The following is a 23,955-nucleotide window of genomic DNA, read 5'->3' as shown; positions in this document are numbered from 1 at the left end:
ACTGCAAGAAAGTGCAAAGGGTCATGGACATGGCCCAGTCCATCAAACAAACCAGCCTCCCATCCACTGACTCAGCCAGCATGATCAAACACCTCATGCACTCTGGACATTTTCTCTTCCACCTTCTCCATTCAGGAAAACGATACAAAAGTCTGGGGTCACGCACCAACCGACTTGAGAACAGCTTTTTTCTCTGCTGCTGTCAGACTTTTGAATGGACCTAGCTTGCATTGAGTTGAGTTTTCTCTAAACCCTAGCAATGACTGTAGCACGACATTCTTCACCTCTTTTCATTTTCTCCTGTATACTCTATGAACGGTATCCTTTGGCTGTATAGCACACAAGAAACAATACTTTTCACTGTATACTAATACATAGGGCCTGTAAAACATGACAGCTTCAGCCCTGCAACAACAAAACAGTCTCAAGTTTATTCCACCAGCACCAAGAGAGAGCTCAGCACCAAGAGAGAACTCAACATCTCCTTGAATGGCAGGAGACTGAATCCCAACAAGCTGAAGGAACTGCTTCCATGCTGTAAACCTCTGTGACAATAATAAATCAAATCAAATAAAAAAGATAAGGACCATGCCAACCCAACAGATGCTTGCCTCTCATCACGCCAGCCTATATGACTCAGACTGTCGTGCCAAGGAATAACAGCAAAGGCCCTATGGCAGCAAGAGCAGAACCAACATGCCACCATTAAAGACCACTTGTCACTCTAGATCCCATAGCCCTTCCACCAGGCTTCAACCTGCCACACCAATGCTGGATGCTCCTCAACCATTTCCACATTGGCCAAGGTCTTTGTGCAGCAGATTGGCATAAGTGTGACCTTGAGGGAATCCAGATGGCACTGTGGTGCACCCCATTCAATAACTCAGGTAACTATAGACTGCTCCCTCAGCAGAGGGCTCAGAGAGGTCGATTTAGCTACTGTGGAAGCCATTGGCTGGCTTAGCGATTACTGCATATGTTGAAGTAAGAAATAAAGAATAGGGAATATGGCATGGGGGTGGTAAGTCTTCCCCTCTGTTAACTTCGGACACTCAATGTGAAGCAATTTGGAAAACTCAAAATCAGTTGATTGGAGGTTGAAAGAACAGGAATGGACACAATGCTCACTGGCTGTGCCAGAGAAGAGCTGAGGATTTTTCACAGAGAAAAGGAAATGTTGGTGGAGAATGGTCCCTGTGTTCACTTGGAATTGGTGCCAACAGCCTATGATTTCGGAGGGTGGCTGGTGGGAACCCTGAGTGAAAACAAGGCCTTGCCTTCCATCCATTTTTCTCGACCCCTCCTATCCCAATCCCTTCATCCTCTGTGTTTCCCATCCATCCACCAAACAATGTGTGAGTGGATGTTCAGGACTGAGGGAAGCAGGGCTCCTGGAAACAACCCCAAAATCAGTTGCCTCATTCTCCTGGCTGTGCTGAGTTTACCCCAGCCTGAATCGAGGATTCCAGCTGTCCAGCTGGAGAAATGAAGGCAGGGAGATAGTTGAGGTGGAGGTTAGAAAAGGCAGACCCTGAGCAAGATGATGAGGAAACTTGGTCTCCTCTCACTGTAATGCTAACTATTTAACAATGTTGAACAAGTGCTACCGACCTCCTGTGATCTTCCAGTGGCAACTTCTGCCCTTTGTTAGTGCTGATTTTCGATGGGCTTAGCTTTGATTTTATTTATTATTCTCACATTTATCAGTACACAGTTAAAAGTATTGTTTCTTATGCGCTATACATACAAAGCATACCGTTCATAGAGAAGGAAACAAGAGAGGGCAGAATGTAGTGTTACAGTCATAGTAAGGGTGTAGAGAAAGTTTAACTTAATGCAAGGTAGGTCTATTCAAAAGTCTGACAGCAGCAGGGAAGAAGCTGTTCTTGAGTCAGTTAGTACGTGACCTCAGACTTTTGTATCAGCAGTACAAAACCCCAGCCAATCAGATGGAAGTTTGATCCAGACTTCTGCCTGTGTGACATCCATGTGTGAAACCAATCCCATCATATTTGGTCATGTTTGGTCCATCCTGAGCTCGATGACACATATCAGGCAACTATTAATCAGGGAAGTAATTTTCAGTGGGAAAGTAACTGAAGAAGACAATGAAAAATACTCACTTTTTCCCTGTGAGCCGTCTGTATTTCCCAATGTATTTACGATGGCTGCCGATAATTTCAATGATCTCGGGGACATGACTTGCAAACAAGCCCTGACAGAGTTAGCAAGGTTTCAAAAATTAACATTCTCCCACTTCAAAACTGACAATCATTTCCAGCACTTTGCAATTTATAAATCAGAGGTTTTGACCAGAGAATGAATTTGGCCAAAGCATTCTACTGCCAAATAAGTACCTTTAATAAAAGCAAATGACTGCTGATGCTGGGATTTAAAACAAAAACAAAAAATGCTGGAAAACCTCAGCAGGTCTGATAGCGCCTATGGAGAGAATAGAGCCAATGTTTCGAGTCTTGAAGACCCTTTGTCAGAACTGAATATACTTTTCATTGTATTCAGTTTTGGGCATGGTTGAGACTGGTGTGTGGGTCAGCGTAAGCAGCCAATCAGTAATTTGGGGAGGGGAGGGGAGTGCAGTTGTCTGGATAAGGAGAGCAGGAGAATGGATGGCCAGAGGAAGAAAGGAACAGGGGTTTGTGATTGTGATTATACTGACCTACCGAAACCTGCTGGATCAAACAGGGGAGAGGGTGGGAGAATTGTGATTCTAATCCCCACCTCAAACCTGCTGGATCAAATGGGTGAGTGGGTGGGAGAATTGTGATTCAAATCCCCCGAAACCTGGAGGATCGAATGGGGGAGTGGGTGAGAGGATTGTGATTCTAATCTGCCTAAACCTGCTGGATCGAATGGGGGAGTGGGTGGAAGATTGTGATCCTAATCCCCTCCCTGAACCTACTGGATCGAATGGGGGAGTGGGTGAGAGGATTGTGATTCTAATCCCCACCCTAAACCTGCTGGATCGAATGGGGGAGTGGGTGGGAGGATTGTGATTCTAATCCCCACCCTAAACCTGCTGGATCGAATGGGGGAGTGGGTGAGAGGATTGTGATTCTAATCTGCCTAAACCTACTGGATCGAATGGTGGAGTGGGAGGGAGGATTGTGATTCTAATCCCCACCCTAAACCTGCTGGATCAAATGGGGGAATGGGTGGTAGGATTATCCTACATTCTTTAAACTGCACATTGAATAAAGTTCTTGACCTCAGTGCTGCAGCATACTGGGTGAGACGGTACCCAGCCAAGAGAAGTGGTGGGGCCTCTGAAAATCCACAACGAATCTAGAAGGAGTCCTGGACCGCAATGGCATACCTTCCTCTGACTGTTCAATGTTTCTGCTGAGTCCTGCTATCTTATCCAAATCTAACACTCCAGCAGTCATTCAATGTTCAGTCCAACCTTCTTCTCCAGAATTGTAAGACTCCATTTTCAATGTACCATTGCTTTGGAATAAAAGTGTTTCCCATTTCAGTCCTACAGTAATTAATTAAACATTTAAAAATGATTTCCTGATCTGGTTGGTAACGTGTGTCCACTATATTGGCGCCTTAGCAGGCTGCATGGCTTCCACATGTTGCCCAATGGGCAAGCAGATTGTTAGATCTGGATCTCTCTTCCATAGAACATATTCAGCAGAAGTTTGCATTGATTAGCCTTTCCCAATCATATCTCACAAAGTTATAGCATGCAACATCTTCATAGCAACATTGCTATATGCAAAATGGCAGCTATGCTACCCAATAAGAGGAATGTGCGAGCCTTTCGTAAGGCCCTTGTGTTGAACTGATTCCTGGATATTCCTTAGGTTTCCATCCCTGCCAAACCTGGCCCCTTCTGGCCATCAGTCTAAGTCTCAGTGTGGACAAGATTGTCTTGTCTAGGTTTGGAAAGGTGGTGCTTCACATGTTATCTGCCTGCAGACTGGAAGGAAGGAGCAGCAATGCAAAGGAGGGGAGAAGGGGGCTGCAGACAGGATTGGGACGGGTGGTAATCAGAGAGGGGTGGGGGGTTGAGGAGGCTGAGAGTAACAACATCCTGAGTCACTATTGCTCCCTCAGGCAGGAAGGTAACTGTGGTCCCATTAGTTAGTGCTGGACTCAAAGAATGCTCATTGGAGGCAGAAGGGAAGAAGACAGTCTAGCCGATAAAACATCAACAGAATAAAATAAAATAATAAACTTACGAAGCCCATAATGATGAAGAATACCATGAAGACTTGGCCAACAGTGGTCTTGGCAGTTAAGTCACCATACCCAACAGTTGACATGGTGACCATGAGTAGATAGACACACTGCCAATAAGTCAATGTCTGTTCATTGGGGTGATCCAACCAGGGATCTCCTGAATTTTCGATCTTAAAACAGAGAATGTGACAGTCATGCAAGGAGTTGCTTCACTGAACTCTGACCACATTACTACATCAGAAATATTACAGCAAATTTGCAATCCTGGAAGCAACTGAAATTGTTTATAATATTTTCAGATCTTTTAATTTTTTTTCCTTCCTCATTCTTCTCATATTAATGACCTGCAGCTCCCAGCCCAAGCAGCTAGTTTGGATGGTACAGGGTCAGGACATGGACTTTTGCAAACTATCTGGAGAGTGTACGTTCAAACCTAAGGTCTTCCTGAGTCGCACAAATCTACTAAACAATGCTTGAACATTTTCCAATGCTGACAAAATCGTACGCCACTAGCCAAGTCTCACTCATTCATCACCCCATTTCCCTGGCCTTTGCTTCCTCAATGCCTTGAGTTCATTGAGTGAGATCATTGTTACTAGAGAGGCAGTGCTCGACAGACTAGAGGGACCGATGGTGGACAAGTCCCCAGGACCGGATGGAATGCATCCAAGGGTTCTGAAGGAAATGGCAGAGGTGATAGTGGACGCCTTGGTGATTATTTTCCAAACCTCGCTGGATTCCGGGGAAGTGCCGGAAGATTGGAAAACGGCTAATGTTACGCCGCTGTTTAAAAAGGGTAGCAGGCAAAAGGCAGGGAAGTCTTGGCCGGTTAGTTTAACGTCTATTGTAGGAAAAATGCTTGAATCTGTAATCAAAGAGAAAATAGCGAGGCATCTTGAAAAGAATTGTTTGATAGAGCAGATGCAGCACGGATTCGTTAAGGGGAAGTCGTGTCTGACGAATTTATTGGAATTCTATGAGGATGTGTCTAGTGTGGTAGATAGAGGGGAACCGGTGGATGTGGTGTTTCTCGATTTTCAGAAGGCGTTTGATAAGGTGCCGCACAAAAGGTTGTTACAGAAGGTTAGGGGGCATGGAGTTGGGGGTAAGGTGTTAGCGTGGATAGGGGATTGGCTGTCAAATAGGAGGCAGAGAGTGGGTGTCAATGGGTGCTATTCGGATTGGCGGTTGGTGACTAGTGGAGTGCCCCAGGGATCAGTGCTGGGGCCTCAGCTATTTACCATTTATATAGATGATCTGGAGGAGGGAGCCGAGTGTAAGGCGTTGAAATTTGCCGATGACACAAAGATAAGTGGAACAGCAAATTGTGCGGAGGATGTGGAAAGTCTGCAGAGGGATCTAAATAGGCTGAGCGAGTGGGCGAGGACCTGGCGGATGGAATACAATGTTGGCAAATGTGAGGTTATCCACTTTGGTAGGAATAATAGTAGGAAGGACTACTACTTACAGGGCGAAAAGCTGCAGCATGCTACGGTGCAGAGGGACCTGGGGGTCCTTGTGCATGAGTTGCAAAAACCCAGCCTACAGGTGCAGCAGGTGGTCAAGAAGGCAAATGGGATGTTGGCCTTCATTGCGAGGGGGATTGAATATAAAAATAGGGAGGTTCTTCCTGCAACTGTACAGGGCACTGGTGAGGCCACAGCTGGAGTACTGTGTGTAGTTTTGGTCGCCGCACTTGCGCAAGGATATTTTGGCCTTGGAGGGAGTGCAGAGGAGGTTCACTAGGCTGATACCGGAGTTGAGGGGGTTGAGCTATGAGGAGAGGCTGGATAGACTGGGCTTGTACTCGTTAGAGTTTAGAAGGATGAGGGGGGATCTCATTGAGATGTATAAGATGATGAATGGGATGGATAGGGTAGAGGTGGAGAGGTTTTTCCCGCTCAGAAAAGACAGCAGGAGTAGAGGGCACAGCCTCAAGATAAAGGGTGGGGTGCAGTTTAGAACAGAGTTGAGGAGGAACTTCTTCACTCAAAGGGTGGTGAATCTCTGGAATTCTCTGCCCGTTGAAGTGGTGGAGGCTGCCTCGCTAAATATATTTAAGACGCGGGTAGGTAGGTTTTTGGTAGGCAAGGAGTTAAGGGTTATGGGGAGAAAGCGGGAAAGTGGAACTAAGCCACTTCAGATCAGCCATGATCTTATTGAATGGCGGGGCAGGCTCAAAGGGCTAGATGGCCTACTCCTGCTCCTATTTCTTATGTTCTTATGTTATGTTCTTATGTTCAAATCATTCTTCTGAAATCTCACAAACACCAGGTTAAAGTCCAATAGCTTTATTTGGAATTAGGAGCTTTTGGAGTGCTGCTCCTTTCATCAGGTGAAGTTAACCTGATGCTGTGAAACTTCTTCCTGGTGCTGACCGCAGTGCAACTCTGGCATCTCCACCTCCAATCATTCATGGCCTTGCTTCAGTCTTACAACCCATCCCACCCACCAGCCCACCCAAAACACTCTGACATTAACAATTTGGAAAAAGGAACTGAAGGCACTGTTGTTAAGTTTGCAGATGATACAAAGCTATGTAAAGGTACAGGTAGTATTGAGGAAACAGGGGGCTGCAGAAGGACTTGGACAGGTTAGGAGAATGGGTAAAGAAGTGGCAGATGGAATATAATGTGGAAAAGTATGACGTTATGCACTTTGGAAGGAGGAATGGAAGCATACACAGTTTTCTAAATGGGAAAATGTTTCGGAAATCAGAAACACAAAGGGACTTGGAAGTCATTGTTCAAGTTTCTCTTAAGGTTAACATGCAGTCGGCAGTTGGGAAGGCAAATGCAATGTTAGCATTCATGTCGAGAGGGCTAGAATACAAGAGCAGGGATATACTTCTGAGGCAGTATAAGGCTCTGGATGGACCTCATTTGGAGTATTGTGGGCAGTTTTGGGCCCCACATCTAAGGAAGGATGTGCTGGCCTTGGAAAGGGTCCAAAGGAGGTTCACAAGCATGTTCCCAGGAATGAAGAGCTTGTCGTATGAGGAATGGTTGAGGACTCTGGGACTGTAAGGAAGCAAGGACTGTAGAAAAAGAGATAATCAGCCATGGATATCTGAGGAAGTAAAGGAAGGTATCAAAATGAAAGAAAAGGCAAACAAAGTGGCAAAGATTAGTGGGAAACTAGAGGATTGGGAAATCTTTCAATGTCAACAGAAAGCAATGAAAAAAGCTATAAAGAAAGGTAAGATGGATTATGAGAGTGAACTAGCTCAGAATATAAAAACAGATAGCAAAAGTTTCTATAAATAGATAAAACGAAAAAGAGTGGTGAAAGTAAACATTGGTCCTTTAGAGGACAAGAAGGGGGATGTAATATCTGGAAATGAGAAAATGGCTAAGGCATTGAATAGGGAACAGACAAGACAGAAACAGGGAAGTTGTTTCCACTGGCAGGTGAAACTAGAACTAGGGGGCATGGCCTCAAAATAAAGGGGAGCAGATTTAGGACAGAGTTGAGGAGGAACTTCTTCACACAAAAGGTTGTGAATCTATGGAATTTCCTGCCCAGTGAAGCAGTTGAACGAAGAACAAAGAAAATGACAGTTCAGGAACAGGCCCTTCCGCCCTCCAAGCTTGCACCGACCATGCTGCCCGACTTAACTAAAACTCCCGACCCTTCCGGGGACCATATCCCTCTATTCCCATCCTATTCATGTACTTGTCAAGACGCCTCTTAAAACTCACTATCGTATCCACTTCCACGACCTCCCCCGGCAATGAATACCAGGCACCACTACTCTCTGTGTAAAAAATCTACCTTGTTCATCTCCTTTAAACCTTTCCCCTCACAGCTTAAACCTTTGCCCCCTTGTAATTGACTCTTCCACCCTGGGAAAAAGCTCCTGACTATCCACTCCGTCCATGCCTCTCTTAATCTTGTAGACTTCTATCAGGTCTCCTCTCAATCTCCATCGCTCCAGTGAGAACAAATCAAATTTCTCCAACTTCTCCTCATAGCTAATGCCTTTATACCAGGCAACATCCTGGTAAATCTTTCCTGTACCCTCTCAAAGCCTCCACATCCTTTTGGTAGTGTGGCGACCAGAATTGATCACTATATTCCAAGTGCGGCCTAACTAAGACTCTGTAAAGCTGCAACATGACTAGTGTTGAGGCTGCCTCATTGAATGTTTTTCAGGCAAGGATAGATACATTTTTGAACAGTAAAGGAATTAAGAGTTATGGTGAGCGGGCGGATAAGTGGAGCTGAATACGTGAAAAGATCAGCCATGATCTTATTGAATGGCAGAGCAGGATTGAGACACCAGATGGCCTATCCCTGCTCCTCGTTCTTATGTATTCGTTGGCGTTTAAAAGGATGAGGGGGGATGTTATTGAAACTTCCAGGATACTGTGAGGCTTGGATAGAGTCAACACAGAGAGGATGTTTCCATTAGTAGGACAAACTAGAACCAGAGGGCACAGTCTCAAGCTAAAGGACAATCCTTTAAAATAGAGATGAGGAGGAATTTCTTCAGCCAGAGAGTGGTGAATCTGTGGAACTGTTTGCTGCAGAAAGCTGTGGAGGCCAGGTCATTGAGTGTCTTTAAGACAGAGATAAATAAGTTCTTGATGAATAAGAGGATCAGGGGTTATAGGGATGAGGATGAGAAAAATATCAGCCATGATTGAATGGCAGAACAGACTCGAGGGACCGAATGACCTAATTCTGCTCCTACATCTTATAGTCTTCAGTCTTATTTTCAACAACTCATTTCCTCATGGCAGCCTGGGCACTCTGCTCTTGAATTCCTGAATTAAACTTTTCCACCTTTCTCTCCTCCTCCCCAACCTATTCTTTTTGCAAAGTTTTTTGATAGCGGCTTCCTAATCTTGCCTTCTTTGGCTGAGATTGTAATGAAGCACAAAAACTCTTGAAACCCAAGATGTCTTTGGTGCTATTTGTAAGGTGAAGCCTTGTTCCAAAAAAGCTGGAGTACACAAAAGTCTGGTTACAGTGATTGGATGTACCTTTGCTGGAACCATAGAACATTACAACACAGAAACAGGCCTTTTGGCCCTTCTTGGCTGTGCCGAGCCATTTTTCTGCATAGTCCCACTGACCTACACTTGGACCATATCCCTCCACACCCCTTTCATACATGTACCTGTCCAAGTTTTTCTTAAAGGTTAAAAGTGAGCCCGCTTTCTCCACTTCATCTAGTAGCTCATTCCAAACTCCTACCACCCTCTGTGTGAAGAACCACCCCCCCCCCCCCCCCACCCCCCCAATATTCCCTTCAAACTTTTTACCCTTAACCCATGTCCTCTAGTTTTTTTCTCCCCTTGCCTCAGTGGAAAAAGCCTGCTTGCATTCACTCCATCTATACCCATCATAATTTTATACACCTCTATCAAATCACCCCTCATTCCTCTATGCTCCAGGGAATAAAGCCGTAACCTATTCAACCTTTCTCTGTAACTCAGTTTCTCAAGTCCCGGCAACATCCTTGTAAACCTTCTCTGCACTCTTTCAACCTTGTTAATAACTTTCCAGTAATGAGGTGACCAAAACTGCGCACAATACTCCAAATTCAGCCTCACCAATGTCTTATACAACCTCACCATAACATTCCAACTCTTATCCTCAATTTATAAAGGCCAGTGTTCCAAAAGCACTGTTTACGACTCTATTACCTTTGACGCCACTTTTAGGGAATTATGTATCTGTATTCCCAGATCCCTCTTCTACTGCACTCTTCAGTGCCCTATCACTTACCTTGGATGTTCTACCTTGGATTGTCCTTCCAAAGTGCCACACCTCACACTTGTCTGCATTAAACTCCATCTGCCATTTTTCAGTCCATTTTTCTAGCTGGTCCAAATCTCTCTGCAAGCTTTTAAAAGTTTCCTCACTGTCCACTACATCTCCAATCTTTGTATCATCAGTAAATTTGCTGATTCAATTTACCACATTATCATCCAGTTCATTGATATAGATGACAACCAACACTGGACCTACCACTAATCCCTGTGGCACACCACTAGTCACAGGCCTCTAATCAGAGAAGCAATCCTCTCTGACTTCTTCCATTGAGTCAACCAAGCAACTGAACCTTCCTAACTAACCTTCATCCACTTTCCTGGTAACCTCCTCGAAAAACTCGAATAGATTGGTTAAACATGACCTACCACGCACAAAGCCACGTTGACTCTCCCTAATAAGACCCTGTCTATCCAAGTATTTGTAGATCCTATCTCTTAGTACTCCTTCCAATAATTTACCGACTCCTGATATCAATCTTACCGGCCGAGAATTTCCCGGATAACTTTTTGAGCCCTTTTTTAAACAATGGAACAACATGAGCTATCGTCCAATCATCCAGTACCTCACCCGTGGATACCGACATTTTAAATATATCTGCCAGGGCCCCTGCAATTTCAACACTAGTCTCCTTCAAGGTCTGTGGGAAAATCCTGTCCAGTCCTGGGGATTTATCTACCCTGATTTGCCTCAAGACAGCAAGCACCTTCTCCTCTTTAATCTGTATAGATTCCGTGACCTCCCGACTTGTTTGCCTTATTTCCACAGACTCCATGCCAGTTTCCTTCGTAAATATGGATGCAAAAAACCCATTTAATATCGCCCCCATTTCTTTTGGTTCCATACATAGCCGACCACTCTGGTCTTTAAGAGGACCAATTTTATCCCTTACTATCCTTTTGCTCTTAATGTACCTATAGAAGCTCTTAGGATTATCCTTCACCTTGACTGCCAAAGAAACCTCATGTCTTCTTTTAGCCCTTCTGATTTCTTCCTAAAGTAGTTTCTCACACTTTTTATACTCCTCAAGCATCTTATTTGTTCCCTGTTGCCTATACATGTCATACATCGCTCTCTTCTTCTTTATCAGAGTTGCAATATCCCTCAAGAACCAAGGTTCTTTATTCTTATTCACTTTGCCTCCACTTATTCACTGGAGGCAGTGAAGAACCAAGCTATGAACTCACCGTGTGTATGAAACCTGCTGCTGTGAACCATGTGCCCAAAAAGACAGACAGCAAACTTGCCAATTTGATTTTTGTACTGTAAATTAAAGATTTAAAAATAAGTTAGAATGATGAGCAACAAAAACATGACATTATTTCTGTCTACTTTCTCTGTCAGATGTTGTCCCTTCTCCTCCTGAAAGCCCATGATTGAAAACTTCAACAGAAGTTGGATTGACTTATTGAATAGCTTTCCGTCCTCAGGGTCTGAAGGCCATAGGTTTAACCCCCATTCTAATCTTGGTTGAGAGAGATTGCTGTGCAGTCAGTGGTGCTGTCTTTTAAAGTTAAACACATTCATGTCTGACCTGTAGCCAAGCTTCTTTTATCCACTTTGCTTACAACCCTCGTGCAGTAAACATCTATCAATCTTAGTCTTGCAAACTCCAATTGACTCGTAGCCTCTTTGGGGTGAGAGATTATTTGTGTGAAAAAATGCTTCCTTGCTATCTTCCCAAATGGCAGAGTTTTACTTTTAAGATTGTGTGCCCACATTCACAAGAAGAAACCAGCCCAACTTACTTCTTACTGAATCCTTCACATATATTAAACACCACAAACAGATCATTCTTTACCACAGGAATGCCAGCCTCGGCTATACAACCAGACTTCATTCCGTATCATTCCCAATCATAGAATCGTACAGTGTAGAAGACGGCATTTGGCTTATCCAGTCCACACCGATACAGGACAGCACAGCGGTTAGCGCTCAATTCCCAGCTTATGTCACTGTCTGTATGGAGTTTGTATATTCTCCCAGTGTCAGCGTGGGTTTCCTCTGGGTGCTCCGGTTTTCTCCCACACTCCAAAGATGAGCGGGTTACGTAGATTGGCCCTGCTGAAATAACCCAAGTGTCAGGGGAATAACAGGGTAAATGTGTGAGGTTGGGGGAATAGGACCGGGATGGGATTATGGTTGGTGCAGACACAATGGGCCTAATGGCCTCTTTTTGTCCTGCTGGGATCTGTGATTCTATGACACGTGAAACACATGATCTCCCACCAAATCCCATTTACTAGCACTTAGCTGATAGCCTTGTTTTGGTAAATCTGCACTGCACCCCCTCCAGCTCTGTATGGGTGGTGCCCATACTGCAGAACTCCAGAGATGGTCTGCTCCTTCACCTTGTATTCCATCCCCTGGAAGCAGAGATTTAACATGTGCAGATCTGCATTGAGCAGTCAGTCAGTCCTCTTGGACCAGCATGACAAGGGTCTGCAAAGACGAAGTGAGTGCTTTTCAGAATGTACATGAGTTCAGCATCTGATATCCTCTGGCACTTCTGAGGCTGGCATCATTTCACAAAGTTGATATTATCTATTTGACCAGTCAAGGGTAACATACTTTCTCTTCAGAATCCTTAAATATTGCAGTATTTCAGGCAATTGCAACAGGCGGAGAGACCTCATGAACCTCAAACCTAGAAGCAAAAACAAATACAATCACCTTGATGTCAACATACATGGCTGCCATAAAAGGTTCAGGTGCCAGCCAGCTTAAAGCGACTTGGATGGCACCTGCCTGGATCTGGCCTGGTGGGATCCTGGGTTGATCTGCTTGGCTAGAATCCTGGATGATCTGATTTGATGGGATCTGAATGTGATTTGGTTGGGTGAGATGCTCGGGTAATCTGCTTGGGTGAGATTCTACACCAAATTAGGTGGATCAGAAACTGGGTAGAAACTTAATCAAAATTATTTTGTGGGATGTGGGCATCGCTGATGAGACCAACATTTTTTGCCCATCCTTAATTGCTCTTGAGAAGGTAGTAGTGAGCTGCTTTCTTGATTCACTGAAATCTGTGCAGTGTAGTTACAGTCACAGTGCTGTTAGGGAGGGAGTTCCAGGATTTTCACTCAGTGACAGTGAAGGAATGACAATCTATTTCTAAGTCAGGATGGTGTGGGTCTTGGAGGGGAACATGCAGGTGGTGGTGTTCCTGTGTTCTAATGGCAGAGGTTGCTGGTTTTGAAAGTGCTGTTGAAGGAGCCTTGGCGTTTTACCACATGGTATTGGCAAGACATTTCAAACACGAGGAATGTTGCAAAATATGGAGACGGTGCCAGCAATATGATTCACCACTCCCGACCCCTTTTTTAGAATTCCCAAGATTCTCATGGCAAAATGGTAGAGATTCCAGAACAATCCATGAAGTAATTCCTTAGCAGCCAGTATCCCTTCACCAAATTCCGTTTATTTACAAACTTATCTCCACTCCTAAGAGTGCTTCAGGTACAAAGTCAGAATCCGTAGCATGGGTGGATCTGACACTCCCCACATTTATACACAGGTGAGGCTCCCTGATTGGGCAGACAATCATCACCTCAATCAGGGAGCTCATACTCCAATAAGCCAACCTCATGGGCCTGGTGAAAGTAACTCTAAACCACCGAAGTCTCGCTGAGTTTAAAGCAACAGAACCACAATCCTGGGGTTTTGGGAAATGACCAGGAGATGTTTTTATGTGAAGAAGGCTGCATAAATATGTGTGATGACCGCCAACGAGTTAGCAGATGGTGAGCACTCACCAATACAGTCCTTGTGAAAGTAGAGTGCAACAATAACTGGAGGGATGGTGAAGAAGTCTACAATGGAGTTGAGTTCATACCAGAATTGAAGTTTGTCTTCGGCTGCGATGAACTGTTGAATAAATAGAAGAAGCAGATAATCTTCAAATCCTGGTCCTAGCCAGGGATCACTCAATGGCAGTTAGGAGAAGGAATGGAGATTGATGGCCAGCCCACCTCCACCTTATCACAGGGCCTGAACACAGCTGAGCAATAACCATGAGGAACACACTATAGGCTAGAATTGGCAAAGCGCTGAGATTTCAGGTCAGTCGAGATCTGGAGAGGATTAAAGAGGGTGAAGCCACAGAGGAATTTGAACTCAAGGGTGAGAATTTTATAATTGAGCTATTTGTGTAGGGTGATTGTTATGCTTGCTTTGTGGGACATTTCAGTGTGCCAGCTGTGTATCAGTGGGTAGCACCATCACCTCTGGGTTTGAACGTTGTGGGATCAAGTCCCACTCCAAACTTTAGCATAAAAATCAAAATGGACCCTTATGACCCAGTTCTGAGGAGATGCTGTGCTGTCGGATAGATTGCCTTTTGGACGAAACATTAATCTGCAGCTCTACTTCCTCTCTAACCTGGGCACAAAAGATCCCATGGCATTATTTGAAAAAGAAGAGGTGAGTTCTCCCTCTTCCGCAGGCCAATATTTATCCCTCCACAGATAGCATTGAAGCAGATTGTCCTTTGTGGGATCTTGCTGTGTGCAAACTTGTTGTGATGCTTCCTACACTACAACTTCGACTATACTTCAGAAGAGTCTTGATTGTGTAATGACACAAGTGCAATTTATATAAAATATATATTGCTTTTATCTTGTTTAAGAAGAATGTTTAAAATTTCAGATTTATTCTGCTGGCAGCCGGTGTGTCTGGAAAATAGTTAACTCAAGGATGTGAAAGCAAGTTAATAACTCATTTTCAGTTCAGAACTTGTTACTTAGATAAAACTAATGGGCTTTTGCTTGAAAAAGAGATTCCTCTGGGACTGCTGATCAAAGTTGATTGACGTGATTTTGTGATAAACTGGGTCTGTAGTGGAGAGAAAGGAACTTTGCAGTTTGGAAGTGGCACTTTTAGGTGGGAGTCTGCTGAAGATAGGTCTGCAAGCTGTTCTGAAACTCACTTTCTCTGAAAGCTTCTAGACTGTTAACACAATTTATAGCAAGTATATTTATTATTGCGAACTGTCTTTAAAGTGGCATTTATGTCTTTAAGGGAAATGTTGCATATTAGGAACTGAAACAGTCATAAGCTAGAAAGTAAAGTTGCTTCCTTTCAATTTTTAATATTTTCAACTGCTAATGGTTAAGCTGCTTTATTTATTGGAGTGTTATTCAATAAAGTTTGTTTTAGTATGTCAATAGACTAATTCATGGAAGAAAGTATCCTTTCTTCACATTTATGCCAAAATAGAAAGATTGTTGGGGTCTTGTCTAGCTTCCTGATATGACTTGGGGTTGGGCTTCAGCTTCATAACAACTGCTGTCAAGAGTTTGGGACATCTTGAAGTTGAGAGAGGCACTCGTTGAAAGAAATGTGAGTCTTTCTCATCAGAGGCATATGTGCAATGAGATAAGATAAATTTACACTCAAACTTCAACACAAGAGTAAGACTTACCCGGAGTCCAAAGTAAAATAAGAAAAAGGCATTAAAACACAAATCAACCGTTTGGAGAGTGTGGAAAGTCACTTCGGTGGTTTCATGATTCCTGAAGAAAGAAGACAGCAAATTCAGTTCATCAGATTTTGTCACACTCCCCCCAACCCCCCATCCCGAGAGTTTGTGTGTGTATGTGTGCACGTGTGTTTGCGTATGTGTGTGTAGACATGTGTATGTGTGTGTGTATATATATATATATATTTATGTGTGTCTGTGTGTGAGAATATGCATGTGTAAAGAGAGGAGTGTGTGCGCATGTGAGTGAGTGTGTGTGAGTGTAAGAATGTGTGTGTGTATATGGTTGTGTGTGCATGTGTGTTCATGTGAGTGTGTGTGTGTGTGTCAGTTATATTAGTTGAATATCCTCTCAACATGGGCACTGTATCAACAGCACTATCTCAGTTCCTGTCCTGAAGCTAATACTTACTCAACTGATGTTGCAAAGTAGATGAAGAGGGAACCAAAACTGAGGAAGAACACCATCATTACCTGTCAAAGAGACACCAGTCACATTCTGTTCATAAGGGTAGCTGGGAGTTATCTGGTGCCCATTCTGTATAAGCCTGTACATGGGTGGCACAATGACACAGTGGTTAGCACTGCTCCTTCACAGCGCCAGGGACCCAAGTTTGATTCCTGGCTTGGGTCACTGTCTGTGTGGAGTTTGTACATTCTCCCTGTGTCTGCATGGGTTTCCTCCCACATTCTGAAAGACATGCTGATTAGATGCATTGGCCCATTGACCTGAAAGGGCGCCTGACTGTGGCGACGAGGGGAATTTCACAGTAACTTCACTGCAGTGTTAATGCAAGCCTTACTTGTGACGAATAAATATACTGTACTTTAGATATAGACACAGCTCGAGGGCCATTGACTCCACATTTGTTCCTGTACACGATTGTACAGCCAATGACATGAGAATAACTAAACTTAGACATCCCAACATCACACTCATCCCAATCTTAATCTCCTCACTCCAATCCCACATCCACTCTCCCCAATCCCACATCCCATCACCCCAATCTCAATTCCAATCACCCCAATCCCACATCTCACTCACCCCAATCTCACATACCACTCACCCCAATCTCACATACCACTTACCCCAATCACACATCTCTCTCACTCCAATCCCACATCCCACTCTCCTCAATCCCACATCCCACTCACCCCAATCCCACATCCCACTCACTCCAATCCCACATCCACTCTCCATAATCCCACATCCCATTCTGCCCAATCCTGCATCCCATTCTCCCCGATCCCACATCCCACTCACCCCAATCCCACACTCACTCTTCCCAATTCCACACTCCACTCCATTTTCACATCCACTCACTACAAGCTCACATCCCACTCTTCCCAATTCCACATCCCACTCTTCCCAATCCCACAGACCACTCTTCCCAATCCCACATCCCACTCACTCCAATCCCACTCCCCCAATCCCACACCCACTCTCCATAATACCACACAACCTCAATTCCACTCACTCCAATCCCACATCCCACTCTCCCCAATTTCACATCCCACTCACCCCAATCCCACACCCCACTGACTCCAATCCCACATCTGTCCACCCAATCCCACACCCCACTCCAATCCCAAATCCACTCACACCAATTTCAATCCCACTCACCGCAATCCAACACCCACTCAACGCAATCTCAATCCCACTCTCCCCACTCCCACACCCCACTCACCCCAATCCCACACCCACTGACTCCAATCTCAATCCCACCCATTCCAATCCCACATCCCTCTCACCCCATTCTCAATCCCTTTGTGTGCCCTTTATGACATTGTTGTCATGTGGGATGTTTGGTTGTGTGTTATCAGTTCAGGTCATGCATGTTCTTTTTGTTGCTTTTACATTTTTCGTTCATTTTGTCATCTTTGGATTCCAGAACACTGGGATCCTTCCCACAAATACTGCCACCATCTGGTTCAATCCAAGGCAACAATCTCCTTCAGCAGCTATTGAAAGGTTTCTTCTGCCTTCCTCTGGCATGTCTGCTCTGACTGAACTGGGAGAACGATGGCCTGCTTTCAGAGCCTGGCACCCGATATCCAATCATTATGACCAGCTGAGCAGAGCTGAGGGTGCATTCCTTAACATCTGAAAGGAGAGGAAAGAGTTGATGTTTCAAATCTCGATGATCCTTTGTCAAAGCTGGTTTCTACTCGACATTTCTCTCCAGCAACACGGTCTTATTCTCTCTCAAAGCTGGAGTTGGACTGGGGTAAACATAGTAAGAAGTCTCATAACATTAGATTAAAGACCAGCAGTTTATTTGGTAGCAAAAGCCACCAGTTTTTGGAGCACTACCCCTTCATCAGGTGAGTGGGAGTTCTGTTCACAAACAGGGCATATGAAGACACAAACTCAATTTACAAAATAATGGTTGGAATGTGAGTCTTTTCAGGTAATCAAGTCTTAACGGTACAGACAATGTGAGTGGAGAGAGCGTAAAGCACAGATTAAAGAGATGTGAATTGTCTCCAGCCAGGACAGTTAGTGAAATTTTGCAAGCCTAGGTAAGTCCCGGGGGTTACAGATAGTGTCACATCCCAGTTGAGACTGTCCTCATGTGTGTGGAACTTGGCTATTAGTCTCTGCTCAGTGTCTCTGCGCTGTCATGTGTCGTGAAGGCCACCTTGGAGAATGCTAATCCAAGATCAGAGGCTGAATGCCCCTGACCGCTGAAGTGTTCCCCAACAGGAAGGGAACACTCTTGCCTGGCGATTGTAAAGGGGTGTTCATTCATCTGTTGTCGTAGTGTCTGCTGGGTCTCCCCAGTGTACCATGCCTCGGGACATCCTTGCCTGCAGCGTATCAGCAGACAACATTGGCTGAGTTCTAAGTATACATACCACGTACCTGGTGGATAGTGATCTCACGTGAGATGATGGCATCTGTGTCGATGATTGGCACACCTTACAGAGATTGCGGTGGCAGGGTTGTGTGGTGTCGTTGTCACTGTTTTCCTGAAGGCTCGGTAGTTTGCTGCGAGAAATGGTCTGTTTGAGGCTGTGCGGTTGTTGGAAGTCAAGCAGTGGAGGTGTGGGGATGGCCTTGGCAAGATGTTCATCTTCATCAATAACATATTGAAGGCTCCGGAGAAGATCCTGTCGCTTCTCCGCTCCAGGGAAGTACTGACAATGACGGGTACTCTGTTCATTGTGTCCCGTGTTTGTCTTCCAAGGATGTTCGTGCGGTTTTCCGTTGTGGTGCATCGGAACTATCGATCGATCAGTCGAGCGCCATATCCTGTTCTTATGAGGACATCTTTCAAGGATAGTCACCTCAGCACTTCATTGTTCTGCAAGCCCACGGATAACCTCATGATGCTGTCCCTGTCCAGCTTTCACCCTAAACACGTTAAAGAAGCCATCCCCTCGGACAAGCCCTCCGTATATGCAGGATCTGTTCAGATGAGGAGGATTGCAACAGATGTCTCCAGATGCTGAAAGATGCCCTCATAAGAACAGGATATGGCGTTGACTCATCAATTGATTGTTCCGATGCGCTGCAGCAAAAAACCACACCAACCTCCTCAGAAGACAAACAGCACTTCCCTGGAACGTTCAATATGTCATTGATGAAGATGAGCGTCTCGCCAAGGCCATCCCCACACCTCCACTGCTTGCCTTCAAACAACCGCACAACCTCAAACAGACCATTGTCCGCAGCAAACTACCCAGCCTTCAGGAGAACAGTGATCATGACACCACACAACCCTGCCACAGCAACCTCTGCAAGACGTGCCGGATCATCGACATGAATGCCATCATCTCATGTGAGAACACCATCCACCAGGTACACGGTACATATTCTTGTGACTCAGTCAACGTTGTTTCCCTGATATGCTACAGGAAAGGATGTCCCAAGGCATGGTACATTGGGGAGCCTCTGCAGTAGCTACGACAACAGATGAATGAACACTGCTCGACAATCACCAGGCAGGAGTGTTCTCTTCCTGTCGGGGAACACTTCAGCGGTCACAGGTATTCGGCCTCTCATCTTCAGGAAGTGTTCTCCAAGGCGGTCTTCACAACAGATGACAGCGCAGAGTCGCTGAGCAGGGACTAACAGCCAAGTTCTGCACCCATAAGGACAGCTTCAACTGGGATCTTAGGTTCATGTCACACTATCTGTCACTCCCACGACTTGCCTGGGCTTGCAAAATCTCATTAACTGACCTGGCTGGAGACAATACACATCTCTTTAACCTGTGCTTAATCCTCTCTCCACTCACATTGTCTGTACCTTCAAAACTTGATTGCCTGAAAAGACTTGCATTCCAGCCATAATTTTATAAATTGAGTTTGTCTCTGTATATGCCCTGTGTGTCACCTGAAGTCCCACTCACCTGATGAAGGGATAGCGCTCCGAAAGCTTGTGGCTTGTGCTACCAAATAAACCTGTTGGACTTTAACCTGGTGTTGTGAGACTTCTTGCTGAGTTTGTCTTGCACAGGCAGTGTTGCGGGTATGAGAGTGCTCTGAGGTGCCTCCTATATGTTGTCCATGTTTCAGTCCACACAGTAAGGAAATGATCACAATTGCATGGTAAACTTTGAGCTTGGTTTCAGTTTTGAAGTCATGATCTTCAGAACCTCATTTTCTTGGGTGACCAAAGGCCGCACCAACATACTTCACTATTTCTTTCTGCAAGTGTTGCACATTTTCAGACACTCAATAGAAATCCTGCTCAATGGGGCTGTGGACATGTGTATATGGAGCTTGCTCATTGAGGACTTCAGTCTTCTGAATGTTCAGTGCAAGTCCCAACTTCTCAGATACCTCAGTAACTGCATCAGTGATTCTCCGGAGATACATTTTCAACTGAATACTTAATTCTTTTTATGAAATCGAAAGACCAATTACAGGAACGCTCCGTGAGCCTGATGTAATTTGGAGCAACCTCCTGATTTGAAGCCAGATACGCCCCCGTTGCACCAAAAGCCCGCACCAACTGAATACTTACTGCAACATTATCAGTGCATCAGAGCTCAATAACTGACGTCTGGCTGTTCTTGCTTTTTGATTGAAGTCATCTTAGAATGAATCATTTACCATCCATTCCATAAATAAGATGCATTCCAGCAGGGATCTTGTCTCATGTCAAGACAGAGTATGCATGGAGGTCAAGATAAAGAGTTGGACAGAACCATGGTTTATTCCTGTCTTCACCTCCAAATGGATCTATTGTAGATTTGCTAAATTTGCTGTTGACACAAAGCAAAGAAGGAAAGTAAGTTTTGAAGAGGAACAAAGGAGTCTGCAAAGTGACACAGATAGGTTCAATGAGTGGACAAAAACTTGGCATATGGAGTATGATGTGGGAAAATGCAAATTTGTCCACTTTGACAAGAAGAATAGAAAGGCAACCTAATGTTGAAATGGGGAGAGTTTGTAGAACTTTGGGATGCAGAGGGATCTGGGTGTCTTAGTACATGGATTCAGAGAAAGTTAGTACGCAGGTGCAGCAAGTGATTAGGAAGGCAATTGGAAAGTTCTTATTTATTGGAATGGAATATAAAAGTAGGGATGTTTTACTGCAGCTGCCAGCATTGGACTGGGATTTATCCCAGTCCAATGCTGGCATCTCCACATGACTGCAGCTGTCCAGGGTATTGGTGAGATCACACCTGGAATACCGTGTACAGTTTTAGTCTCCCTATTGAAGAAAAAATATAAATGCATTAGACGCAGTTCTGAGAAGGTTCACTCCACTGATTCCTGGAATAGTGGGATATCTTATAAGGAAAGCTTGCTAGCTACAAGAAAAATGCTGCAAAGACATAAACCTCTTTACACCGTGTTTCTTGAGTTGACAAAGGCCTTCAGCTCTGTAAATTGTGCGACACTCTGGAATCTTCTGCTCCAAAATTTGCTATCATCCGTTGTCTGCGTCATCATGATGTACCAGTGGTGATCCTCAACCCATGTGAATCAGGAGAAGGAGCATGCCTGTCACTTGTCCCTTTGAGCCTGCTCTGTATTCAATAAAATCATGGCTGAAATGATTGTGAAATGAAAGCCACGAGCATAAACAAGCACCTCACGCACCCCAGACGTTCTCTCTTCCAGCTTCTTCCGGCGGGAAAAAGATACAAAAGCCTGAGGTCACGTACCAACAGACTGAAGAACAGCTTCTTCCCTGGAGTTTGCACATTCTCACTGTGTCTGCATGGGCTTCCTCTGGGTGTTCTAGTTTCCTCCCACAGTCTGAAAGACATGCAGGTCAGATGCGTTGGCCATGCTAAATTATTCCCCAGTGCACCCAAACAGGCGACTGAGTGTGGCAGCTTGGGGATTTTCACCATAACTACATTCCAGTGTTAATGTAAGCCTACTTGTGACACTAATAAAAAAACTTAAACTTAATTCATGCAGCCTCTACCCACCAGAATCAACATTGAGATATTCCAGATGGCACATCTTCCTCCACTTGTTCTACTATAGAGGAATTGCTTGCCATAGCTCCGTGTGCTGAGGATTTCCAGAGTTCCTAACAGGGCTTCACAGCAACCAAAAGCAACACCAGAAATAAAGAGTCCCACCGTACTTCCTCATGTTCGTTTGTTACTCATTGCCCAGGTTCCACAGTGAGGACAAGGAGCTGCACTGGAACCTCAAGAAATATCTGTCCTCCAAGAACAAACTAGCAAGAAATACAAAAAATAGATGCCTTTTGAAAATACAAATGCACGACATTCACTGGTTCCCCTTACCAACCCTGTGAGCCACATCCTCAAAATCATCAATAGATTCAGGCATGATTTCCCTTTAAAACCATGTGAATTTTATCAGTGAAGAAATCAATGGGGCTAACGCTGTCAAATCCCCTGGATCTCGCAGCCTACGCACTGAAGCTGTTTGAGGTGGTGACGGAAGTGCATTGATTTCCATCTTACAGAATTCCTGGGATTCAGAAACTTCTCGGGAATTGGAACATAATAAAGGAGAGCTAGGGAAAACAGGATACTAAAGACCACTTAGTGTAATATCAAGATTAGAAAATTACTATAATCTGTTGTTAGAAATGCAATAAAATGAGTTTCTTTTTTATTTTGGAGCTGATTTTAAACCCTCCGCTTCCAACATTTGCTCCAAAGATATGCAGGTTCGATGGATTGGCCATTCTAAATTGCCCCTTACTGACCAAGGATATGCAGGTTAGGGGGATTGGCGATGCTAAATTGCCCCTTACTGTCCCAAGATGTGCAGGTTAGTTGGGTTGGCCATACTAAATTGCTCTTTAGTGTACAAAGATGTGTAGGTTGGGGGATTGGCCATGCTAAATTGCCTCTTAATGTCCAAGGATGTGCAGGTTAGGTGGATTGGCTGTGCTAAATTGCCCCTTAGTGTCCAAAGATGTGCAGGTGAGTGGATTGGCCATGCAAAATTGCCCCTTAGTGTCCAAAGATGTGTAAATTAGATTGATTAGCCATGGTAAATGTTAGGGTTACAGGGTGATATGTCAGGGGAGAAGGCCTGGGTGAGATACTCTGTCAGAGAGTCAGCGCAGACCTGATGGGCCATATAACCTCTTCTGCAGTGTAGGAATTCTATGATTCTCTTTAAAAGCTGAGTGTATATTTGATTTATACATCCCAGCCAGTTACTGGATATTCAGCCAGCAGAGAGGTTCCCTGGTCTGCCTCTTTGTTCAGGGCTGTTGGAAACTCTTCTCAGTGTCCCACACAAGCAATGTTTTGACTGAACTCTTGTTGAAAGTGTCTGATCTTAAACATGCGTGGTTCTGGTGGAATGTTTCACTTTTGTTACTCACAAGCCCTCGGCCAATCAGTGACTGAGCTGATATCATTCGTTGTGCCCATTGCTGCACTGCGAACATTAGACTGATATTCTTCACTTTCGATGTTTCCTTGGCATTCAGTTGGTCCATCTCCTAAAACACATTTAACATCAAGTTATCTAAAGCGCACTCAGAGTCATCAGCCTGTAAATTGTTCTGGATTCTTTCACACTCAGCTCTGCTGGGACAGTTGTGCTGCTTTGGGAATTACACGTCCTGTGCTGCAGACTCCACCTCATTTTGGGATTTGGAAACATGCCAATAAGGATTGATTAGGGATAGTCAGCATGGCTTTGTGAGAGAAACCTCAGGCCTCACTAATTTGATAGAGTTTTTTTGAAGGAGTAACCAAGAAGGTCGATGAGGGCAATGCAGTCAACATTGTCTACATGGACTTTAGTAAGGCCTTTGACAAGATGGTAGGTTGTTACATAAGGTTAAATCTCATGGGACCTAGGGTGAGGTAGTCAGTTGGATACAAAATTGGTTTAATGACAGAAGACAGAGGGTGGCTGTTTTTCAAACTGGAGGCCTGTGACCAGCAGTGTACCTCAGGAATCAGTGTTGGATCCACTGTTATTATTCATGTTAATGATTTGGATGAGAATTTAGGAGGCATGGTGAGTAAGTTTGCAGATGACACCAATATTGGTGGCATAGTGGACAGTGAAGAAGA

General features: G+C 44.5%; 1 protein-coding gene across 1 annotated transcript in view; it reads right to left on the bottom strand.

Annotated features, from left to right (window-relative positions):
* Positions 1-23,306, bottom strand: part of LOC145361264 (calcium-activated potassium channel subunit alpha-1-like) — a 123,467-nt gene extending 100,161 nt beyond the window's left edge. The window contains exons 1-8 of the mRNA XM_080216895.1: positions 23,253-23,306; positions 15,879-15,940; positions 15,410-15,500; positions 13,743-13,854; positions 12,559-12,634; positions 11,175-11,250; positions 4,206-4,376; positions 2,124-2,215 (exon numbers count right to left, since the gene is read on the bottom strand). Coding sequence (XP_080073021.1) covers positions 2,124-2,215; positions 4,206-4,376; positions 11,175-11,250; positions 12,559-12,634; positions 13,743-13,854; positions 15,410-15,500; positions 15,879-15,940; positions 23,253-23,288 — 716 coding nt within the window. The 5' untranslated portion in view covers positions 23,289-23,306. The remainder of the gene's footprint in view (positions 1-2,123; positions 2,216-4,205; positions 4,377-11,174; positions 11,251-12,558; positions 12,635-13,742; positions 13,855-15,409; positions 15,501-15,878; positions 15,941-23,252) is intronic.
* Positions 23,307-23,955: the final 649 nt, after the last annotated feature.

Source organism: Carcharhinus amblyrhynchos, chromosome 34, assembly GCF_965287045.1.
Source record: "Carcharhinus amblyrhynchos chromosome 34, sCarAmb.v2.hapA, whole genome shotgun sequence".
Taxonomy (NCBI): Eukaryota; Metazoa; Chordata; class Chondrichthyes; order Carcharhiniformes; family Carcharhinidae; genus Carcharhinus; species Carcharhinus amblyrhynchos.
Note: the sequence above shows the minus strand (reverse complement) of the source record. Positions and strands in the feature narration are given on the sequence as shown.